Genomic DNA, 10,233 nt, shown 5'->3' with positions numbered 1-10,233 from the left:
CGAGGATGGCTGAACAAGGCACAGATCTGCGAGTATAGCAGAATGTCATTGTATTGCTACGTTTTTGTTTGTTTCGAATTGTGAAGTGTAGTATTTGGTTTTATTCTAGGTCCCTGAGCTATTTGGCGTCAGGTATGGGTTTCTTCTTATGGAGTGAGCCATATGCCAACTCACATATCGGTTGATTACCCTCACAAGCTTTGTTGTCACCACTACCCTAGCGTATCCTGCAGGCAGATCAGCAGTGGAGATCAAGTTTGTGGCTAGGTTGGTGTTTCCGTTTCTCCTTTGGTAGCGTGCAGAGTACGCTGTACCTCAGATGCCGGCATGTAGGTAGGGCGAAGGCTCTGTGCAGGCACCAGCTCAACGTCTCTGTACTCAACGAGCTGGGCGGACGTGTTCAGCGGTGGGGCCTTGTAGGGATGACCCTTCCGATCCCCAGCTCTGCGCTCACCCTGCTGGTGCCCACGGCAACTGTCAGCACGGCATGGCCAATGCAAACCATGGGTGGCTGTCACTTCCACAGGAGCAGAAGTGTCCCCGCACAGACCTCATGCCGGTCGGTTGGGAAGTCTCCTGAGGCCCTGGGCAGCTTTGCTTTGTTTTTGGTACAAAGTAATAAAAATAAAACCTGCATTTGGGTAGTATGAATGTAGACATCCTGTGCAGATTTTTACATAATATCGACACAACCGTAATATTTCTAAGAATATTAGAAAAATATTTACTCATAGTCTATTATTTGTTCACATATTTGTCAGTCTGGAGTTTTTCAGATGGCTGTCCTCTCTTGTAACAGATGTAAATGTTCACTTGCCCCTAAGCATGCTGCTGCTTCAGCCAGTGGCTTGAGATGTCTCCTCGTCTGAGAGAGAGGCCAGTCCTGCGAGAGACTGACGTCCGCCTCGGAAAGCTTGGTGAGCTATCAGGGACCCTGTGGATCGGAGCAGTCAAATCTACTGTCCCTTCCCCTGCGCCTCCTTTATTTCCCCTCTTAGCGGTGGAGGTAAACCTGGAAAACCTGAGTTCCAAGCTAGAGTCTGCTGGCAGAAGGCTATGTGATGCTAGGCAACAGACAACCCCATTGATTCCCAATACTAGCATCTTCTAGATGGCTGTGTCTACATAGTCTAATGTTGAAGTGGCGGAAAATGGAGCACAGGCCATCAACCACCGACAATTCCCAGTTTCCTGACTTTTCTAAGCAGTCCCCTGTGAGTCTGCTGTGAGAAATGCTGAAAGGTAAGGGCGTCAGGGCGACTGCAGTAAAGGCGGGAGGCTAGTGCGACCTGCCATGTCTCCCAGGGTACCGTGAGCAGGGTGCAATGCTCATCTCTAGTTAATGTGACAAACACTCCATGCGTAGAAGGCTGCTCCGGCAAGTCCCACCAATTCCAACATTTCCATCACCACATACACGCGATCAACCCCCCCCCCCCCACCAGTTTAGAAAACAAAAGCACTAAACTTTCCTGCTCGCTCACTCTTTAGGCAGGGTTTCCTCATTCGATTCACAGTAAAACTCAAGGCTTGTCTAGACAAACCGCTTCCAGGTCCTCCCTGCTGTTCCCTTCAGAACCCATTCCACAGAGGCTGTCCACCCCAGTGTGCCTGATGAGGACCACACGCTAAGCTCAGTGAAAAGTCGATGCTCCTCGCGAGAATCTTCCCAAGCACGGAACACGGCGATTTCTCTCTGAAAGGTTTCTCACTGCAGGGTACCACTCGGGGATCCCCAGTCCATGCTGCTCACGGTCTCACCTGAAAACCCCATCCCCAGGCTCTCCCTCCTCAGGTCTCTTTCTTGCTCTTACTAGCCTAGTCCAGCTGCAATCGAGGCTTGTAATTCTACCCACATACGGTGAGTCTCAAATTCACATCTCTGCTGGAACCTCTTCTTGATTCCAAAGTCACCCGTTGACTCTGTGGGGTGGTCTGAGTAAGAGTGGCCCCCAGAGGCTCATATGTGTGAATGCTTGGCCACCAAGGAGTAGAACTCTTTGACAATATTACAAGGATTAGGAGGCGTGGCCATGTTAGAGGAAATGTGTCACTGGGGGCGGGCTCTGAGGTTTCAAAAGCCCAAGCCAGGCCAGTCCCGCCCCTCCTTGCCCCCGCCCCTCCTTGCCCCCGCCCATGGATCCGGATGTAGCTGTCAGCTTCTGCTCTATCACCTGCCTGCAGGCTGCTGTACTCCCCACCAAGATGACAATGCACTCAGCCTCTGGAACTGTAAGCAGGTCCCCAGTTAAATGCTGTCCTTCACAGGCGTTGCCTTGGTCATGGCGTCTCTCCACAGCAACAGAACAGCGACTAAGACAGCATGCCTACCTAACAGACGGTTCCAGCTCACAAGCCCCACACTGAGCCCGATTCTACCCGACACCTGCTCCAGCCACACGGACCCCTTCTGTTTTCCAGTTGCTCAATCCAATGCTTGGAGAAATCCCTGGACCTCGCATGCCATCACACACAGCAACCCCCTGCTGACTCTGATTGTGAGAACGCTCTTTCCATCACCAGTGCCGCCGATGCCACCTACCGCTAACCACTGTGTCCTCCGGTCCGTGTGCACGGCCCGCTGCAGAGCTTCCCATTGATCATTTAAGAAAATGGGAAAGAAGAAAAGCAGTCATTCCTCGAGTATAACTTCTAGTTCAGGGCGCCCATTTGACACGAGCGCACACGCACTTAAGACTTTTCTCTGAAGCATGCGTATGACTAAGATGTTTACGTATACAGATGCCAAACAGTATAGAAAGTCATTTTGAATCACTAACTTTATTAAATAGGTAACACCAATTTATACGGAATGAACATTAGCTCTGAATCAGTCATTAATTGTATTTGAAAAGCTTAAGTTATAGCAACAGGAAGTTGCCTACATATTGGCAAGAATTTTGTCATGTTCCGTGTCACTACAACAGAAGACGGAGACCAAATCACATGCAAATCTGAAAACCAGGAAGTTGGACAACAACAATGTCAACAGCCAGTCACAAGGCTGGTTACTTACACTGTGAACTCCCAGAGCTTTCCAGACTGCGAAGCTGATCATGCCGACCCCGCACCAGGCATAGAGAGATCCCCAGCCCAGGGCTCGCAGAGCGAGGGAAGACCCACTCTCTGGTAAGGCAGCCGTGGCCATAGTGCCCTGCAACGAACACAGAAAGCTTGGGTAAAATACTGAGGAAATGTTCTGGAAGTGTTGGGAGCAGATTACAGTCCTCCTGAGTAACAGCCTGACTGACCTGGGAGGCCAGCCCAGCCCAAGGCCAAATGGCAGGCAGCTCTGCTACCTCTGTAAATGTGTACATTCTCTGACTGATGGAGGCTTGAGTGTGGGGGCACTGTGGTCGTTTATCCTTCCGGAAAAGCCTGGAACATACTATCAAGATTCCCATGTGTCTCTCTGTCCATCTGCCCCCCCCCCCTCCATGCCTTCTCTCGGTATCTCTTTGTGGAGTGTGTGCATTGACAGATAAAAGGGAAATACTTTTTTTGTAACTTTAGTTTGCACTTTGCACTTTCCCCTTAAACATATATTCTTTTTCAACTTTTCAGCTTCCTAGTGTAAGACCAGTTATTCCAAAAATAAAGCACCAAGGGAATGATTATCCCCCTGCAATAGAAAAGGCGTAGGCAGTCCCCAGATGAAAGGTTGGTCATTTGAAAGCCCTTTTGGGTTGCAATTTGATTCTGTTTCCAGGGGAGCACAGCTTATTTTAATACGTGTGCTGCTAAACACGGCACATTTGTCCCTTAGCGTGACAAAGAGGGAGTGCCATGTTGTGCCAATTGCTTAACCCACGCATGTCTCAGTGTCCCGCTGTTGAGTGGGAACAGCATCCAGCGTGTCGGTGGGCTGGGCTGTGTGTTTAATGAGTGTGGCCCTTGGAAGAGCGGCTAACACACAGTGAGCATTCAGGACTAGGGACTGGTACTGGGAATGGGAGAGAAGACCTCCAGTGGTGACTACAGGCCACGGCCTGTGCGACTTTCTCAGATGGGTGCTCAGTATGAGCTCAGCAACCATATGCTGTCAGGCAATCATCTCAGTGGGGACTTGCTAATTTCAATGTTTCCCCTTGTGGGAAACACTGTGCTGTGCAGTGTTTCTGAAGTTCCTTTATACATGGGTCCCAAAGATGTTCAAGTATGTGGGCCTTATCAATACCTGCTATATTAGAAATTAAAGCAGAAATTTGTACTTTATTCATTTAAAATGCCAAATCCATATATTGCTATAAATCCATTTTTATATTAAAAGAACTATCTTTCCAAGCCAAAAATAAAAAAAAGAAAAGAAAAGAAAGAAAAAGCACAGAGGATGGATGTTATCTTTTAAATGTCCAGCCTGAAAAAGTGGCTTTTCATATCTATAATCGATCTTTTATATATGAATAAAACTCTGGCACCACACAGGTGTGTGGTTAGAAAAAGAAGTATTTGATTAGCTTTTCTTCTTTGTAATATACCAGCACTGAACAAAAATAAATAAATAAATAAATAAATAAAAAGCCTTCTGAAGGATGGTTGCCACAGGGAATCCTATTAGTGGAAAATTTGCCGTTTGTAACATTCAAATCACTAGGTAACTGTGCACTTTGAACAGGCACCATTCCATGTAGAGCAACTCTTCCACGCAGAGCGACTATTCAGAAGGTACTAGCTTACTAAATCATACAGATCTCTCAACCGCTGATCTCGTGTTAAACGGTGTTTTCAAATCAGCACTGAAACCATAAAACCTCATCAGCAAAACTGTTAATATTGAGAAGCCGTCAAGTTCATGACGGCAGTTACGAGTCTTAACGTGTTTTCACTTGAAAACTTACAAGCAGTGGCAACCAAGATTGACAGCTGCTCTCCCCAAGAGCCGGCCTTACTTTGTGTGTTTAAGGAAACGCCCCACGTCTGAGGAACCTGCAGCCTGGCAGATGTTCCCTCACAGAAAGCTACTCCAGGGGACGGCTGCTGCTTCAGCTTGTAAGGAGGTTGCTTGTTCTCATTCCACTGTGAAGCACGGGTGCTTCAGCCACCGCTCCCACTGATCATACGGATCTTAAGAGTCAGGCATATGCAAGCCTCATCAGCAACGACAGTTACCCAATGCTGGGTCCTTTGAATTCTGTGGAAAGGACTGGTGAATCGCAACGAAGGACACAATGGTTCCAAGGACGGTTTTGTGCCATCGCTGCCGTGTACGCCTAAGTCCGTAGCGTCCACTTTAGTACTTTCTCCACTGCTCTGTGCAGTGTGTCTCCAAACATGACCATCGGGATTCTGTGGGCCACAGTGTAACACTGTGTTAGACCACAAGCGGCACAAGTGATGATCCAGCCCCAGAACAAAACAAAGCGCCAAGCGTCAACGCGTAGGAAAAGGACAATCCCTAGCCCTCATCGGGTTCTTGAGTAGATCCCTGACCCAAGGGTTAACATGGTAACTGTGGTTTGGAAATCAAACACAGCTCACTGATAAACACCAATATCGGTTGGGTCTTAATGCCATCCGCCACAAGATACATTTCTTCTCTAAACATATTGTAAGATATAGGGAGGAAATGACCCACAAGAGCCACCGAAATGACCTTAGTAGTTCCATAAGGCTTTAGAGTATTGAGAGGGGATTGGAAGGCAATTAAGATACAGTGTCTTGTCATTACAGCAGCCATAAAAGCGTAAATATGGTTACTACAGGTAAGTGGGCAGAGAACTGCTGTATGATTTTTTCATATAACACTCTTTTATAGCACACATCAAACTAATTACATAGTTATTCATGTGAATATCTAATTTTATCTCTTACAGCAGACACAAGTTCCTGAGGGACAGCCATGCTATTGATACCCTTTCCACTTCAGTAGTAGAGTGCCTGAAACATAAAAGATCCCAAGTAAACATTGCTGAAATGACCAGGTAATGAATGAATCAGCCATATGGATGGGAGGGGAAAAGAGTAAACATTATAAGCAACTGCATGTAGCTCTCAGAACCTTCACACAGCCCCCCCCCCCCACGCCAGGGAAAGAAGGCACTAGACATCACACAGCAAACGCACACTCCTGCTAACAGAACACAGATCCTGTCTCAAGTGGGTTACAGCTATTCATCCAATGCTCTCTGAGCAACTATGTGCCAAGGATTTCATAGTGACAGAGGCTGAGCGATGTCTGGTCCTTGTGTTAAAAAATAAAAACAAAAACAAAGTTTTCACTCATCTTAAAGAATGTTAACATTTTAACATCTAGGAGATAGACACACTTCTTGCAGCCAGCATCAATGGTTTAAGTGACAGTGGTTTTCTCTCTAAGTGGAGTCTCTTGTTATCAATAATAAGTTACTAAGTCATGCTCCGAGGAGGAAAGGCAATGGATAAGTTTCCAAAGCTTTGTTCTGTTAATTTTAAGAAACCACAGGAAAAATGTCAAGACTGACTGACAACTAGTATACTTCTTAACTCCATGGGGTTTTGTGGGTGTATTTTTAAAAACAATGCGAAAGGTCACTATTTTTTCCTATGTAAAAAAAACTGTCCTCTGTTAAAAAACAATAGCACTCTTTCACTATTCACTTGTGGGACCTTGACGGTACAGCTGGCCTCTCCAGACTTAGTTTCTTATTCTATCACAGAAAGCTTATGGTAGGGAGGTGAGGAGGATCTAGGAGGAATTGAGGGGGTAGGAAACATAATCAAAATACATTGCATTTTTAAAAATGAAGTTTTTAAAGTTTTAAATAAAAAATAAAACGAATTCTGCAAAAAAAAAAAAAAAAAAAAAAAAAAAAAAAAGCAATGTTATGAATAGATTTTGTAGTCACAAACCTTACTGAACCATTCCGGGCTTTTCTTTTTAGCTAATGATAATGTTGTAAGAAATCCGGCTAGCATTCCCGCTGCTGCTGCAGAACCAAGGAAAATTCCACCTGTCAAGAATTGGAAGAAGGTATTAAAAGTAAAGTTTTAAGCGGAAAAAAAAAAAAAAAAAAAAGATGTTCACAAGTACGTTCATGATTGCATTCAAAATCCGAAACATCAAGGTCAAGTGGCTCTTGGGAAAAGCCGGGTGACCTCGCCATCTCGGGTTCCCGAGCACATTCTTTGAAGATAGCACCGCGGAGTTGCAGTAGTGGCGACCAGAAAGGGCAGGATGAGTAAATACAGCACGGACTGGAAACTAGAGAGACTCCACCTGGTGACTGACGCACGGGCCCAAGGCTGGATTCAGGGGGAAACTCAACAGGAGGGCGGGACGAGCTCGAGAACACCCCCATCCCAGCGCAGGGCAACCATACCTTTAACCAGGAAGAGCCGATCGTCCTGGGACCCCGGGGCCTCTAGAGGAGAAGGTTCCCCGGGACCAGAACCCGCGGCCTCCATGTTTAAAGCCTCCTCTGCCGTGTCCGTTTCCAAACAGGTCCGAGTGGAAGCGCACGGGAGAGAGAAGAAAGGTTCCGCAGAAGCGTTCCCTGTGCACCCGAAGACGGGTCCGGGTCGCCGCGGACTCCGCGAGCTGCTCTGCGTCCCCGGCCAGAGCGGAGGGCGGCGTCCCTGGGAGGATCGCTCGCCCTCTGCAAGGTGACGCTTTGCTGGACTTGAGGAACTCTTTTGTGTCCTTGAAGGTCGCAAATGGGACCGGGAGCCAGGTTTCCGCCCGGCGCGGACCCTGGAGCTCATTTTACCACTCAGCCGTGCGCTATAGCCACGGGTTCACGGCACGCTTCCAAAGGGCAAGCCCCGGCGTCTCCCGCGTTTCTTTCCGAGGGGTTCGGAGTGGTTGTTAAGTTGTTAAGCCCGGTCCTGGAGGAGAACCGGCCTGCCCGCCCCGAGGCACGCGCCTTCCGGACGATCCCACTGGCCGCCAGCAGAGGGCGCGCAGGGCTAGCTAAATGACCGAACGCACCAGCCCAGACAGCGAGGTGCAGAGGTGTGTGGGCTCTACGGCTTGTTAGCACTGGCTCCAAGGCTGCACTCGGGGGTTGCTGCGAGCCTTAGCACCCTGCAGGCAGGCCTGATCCTTACAGTCTGGGAGGGCGATGGATTGAGTCACCTTTGAGGGAAGGCCAGTGGGAAGTAGCAAGTGTTTTCAGCCTCTCAAAGAGACAGGAGACTCGGGACATCATCTCTTTAAATGAAGCCAGCCCACTTGCTGCTGTCTTTTTTTCTACTCGAGGGCGTGGGCTCCTTGAGGGTGGGGGTGGGGATCTATACTTATTTTATATTCCCCTGCTCTCAGCCTATTACCTGGTCTTGTATACGTAACAGATGCGCGTCGGAAGAGTGAGCAAATGAGTGCGTTGGGTTTTGTGGCAGTTAAATGCAGCTCAGACCTGCGTTCAGATCCTAAAGCACTTCCCATCTGTGAGAGCTTGGTGGTACAGTTTCTCATTACCTCATTTCCCTTTTTGGTTAAATATGGAAACAGTACCTCATAGGGTTTCTGTGAAAATTAAATGAAGGCGTGTGTGTGTATGTATGTGTGTGTATTGTGCATTCCTCTCAACCACCTGGAAAGCTGCTACAAGTGGATCGTGATTTCAAATCTAGCCTAGGTAACAAAACAAGATCCAATTCCATGTATTTTGTTTTGTTTTGTTTTGTTTTTGAGGTGGTAATGTGTGTGGTAGAGTCAGCATAGCATCTGGTATAGATAATAAATATTCTAATTGCAATCACCATTGATTCCAGGAATTTCTTCAACATTAACCCGTGAAACTTTGCTCAATTTCTCCCACTGGAGATTCTGTCTCTCAAAGTCTGGGGGTAGCATGCGATTCTGATGCTGGGCTGGGTTGGGGACCGCTGCTGTGTTTCTGTGTGAATGGAATCACATAGAGAGTGCTTGGCCTTTGGGTTCCTTTGAAGCCCAGTTTCAGAGTTAAGGGCAGGTAAATGCTGTGCTAACTTGTTCAAACACGCGTGGGCTTATCCTTCTTTCCTGTCTTATAAGAGTGACTGTCCCTGCTAGCGAACCCGGTGCTAAATGTATGCCCTTGCTGTACCTTCGTGAATCTCTGGTCAGAGGCGGCTGACCCTTTGAACTGTGGGGCCTCCTGGTGTGCCCAACAGATCCAGCTTTGGTTAATCCAGAGGGACCGTGGGATTGCAACCCTTGCTTCTTCCTGTCCTCGATCCTTTCAAGACAGCATGCAGGTGAGTCCCAGAGCAGCCTGGTCTACACAGCAAGTTCCAGGCTAGCCAGGACTATACAGAAAGATAATAAAAGAGGGAGTGATCTTGTTGCGTTACCTGCTCTCAGCATGAGGTGGATGAGAAAGGACCTTTGCCCATAACTGTGTTTCTTGTTCATTTGCAACATGAATGATTATGGGAAAGAATCCACCTTACCTGGGCCAACAGATCATGCCCAGAGCCTTCAAAACTGAGCAAAAATGAACTCTTTCTCCTTATATGTGAATTACCTCAGGTGTTTGGTTGTGGCCATGGAAAACTGTCTAACAAAGTGCCGCACTGGACATAGTGTTTCAAACCATGTTTCATTTAATCCTCTCTGTAAACCCGGAAAGGGTAGCACACTCAAGTGCACGCAGATCTTGAGGGGGCACAGCTGGATTTTCGAAGCAGGTTCTTAAGGATGAACAGGTGCTCTTCACCTGCGTGAAGCCCTGTAGGGCTTGGTGATCACCGGCTGCGGCCCCATCTCAGAGCATCTGAGTCAGTTAAGGCCTAATATCGCGCATGTCTACAAATGGAAGTCCCATGTGAGTCTCTCTCTCCCCCCCCCCTCTCTCTCTCCCTCTCTCTCTCTCTCTCTCTCTCTCTCTCTCTCTCTCTCTCTCTCTGTGTGTGTGTGTGTGTGTGTCCCATGAAAGCACAATGAATTTTAAGGATTGAATTACTGTTTACTATAAGGATTTGAAGGGAGAAGGTTGTGGAACATTACTTTAACTACGTAAAGGTGTGTTACATTTGTTTCTGCTGCATTTGTTTAACAGTGCAAAGATGCGTTGCCTCGCCTGCCTAAGGCACCTGATTGATCTAATAAAAAGTTTAATGGCTCAGCTAAGCAAGTGAGGACTAGGCAGGGCTGTGGGCAGGGAGAATAAGTAGTGGAGGGGGAATCTAGATGGTTAGGAGAGAGAGAGACTGAGAGATACAGAGAGAGAGAGAGAGAGAGAGAGAGAGAGAGAGAGAGAGAAGGATGACAGAGAGGGAAATGCCTAGGGCTACCCAGCCAGGCAGCTGCCAGCTAGCCAGACACGGAGTAGG

The 10,233-nt window shown here is 47.7% G+C and overlaps 1 protein-coding gene across 1 annotated transcript in view; it reads right to left on the bottom strand.

Annotated features, from left to right (window-relative positions):
* The window catches only part of Tmem242 (transmembrane protein 242), a 21,826-nt gene extending 14,397 nt beyond the window's left edge, over positions 1–7,429 (bottom strand). Inside the window, exons 1-3 of the mRNA XM_051206131.1 lie at positions 7,299–7,429; positions 6,829–6,929; positions 3,017–3,154 (exon numbers count right to left, since the gene is read on the bottom strand). Coding sequence (XP_051062088.1) covers positions 3,017–3,154; positions 6,829–6,929; positions 7,299–7,383 — 324 coding nt within the window. The 5' untranslated portion in view covers positions 7,384–7,429. The remainder of the gene's footprint in view (positions 1–3,016; positions 3,155–6,828; positions 6,930–7,298) is intronic.
* Positions 7,430–10,233: the final 2,804 nt, after the last annotated feature.

This window comes from Phodopus roborovskii, unplaced genomic scaffold (genome assembly GCF_943737965.1).
Source record: "Phodopus roborovskii unplaced genomic scaffold, PHOROB, whole genome shotgun sequence".
Classification (NCBI taxonomy): domain Eukaryota; kingdom Metazoa; phylum Chordata; class Mammalia; order Rodentia; family Cricetidae; genus Phodopus; species Phodopus roborovskii.
This window is presented reverse-complemented; position numbering and strand designations above follow the sequence as displayed.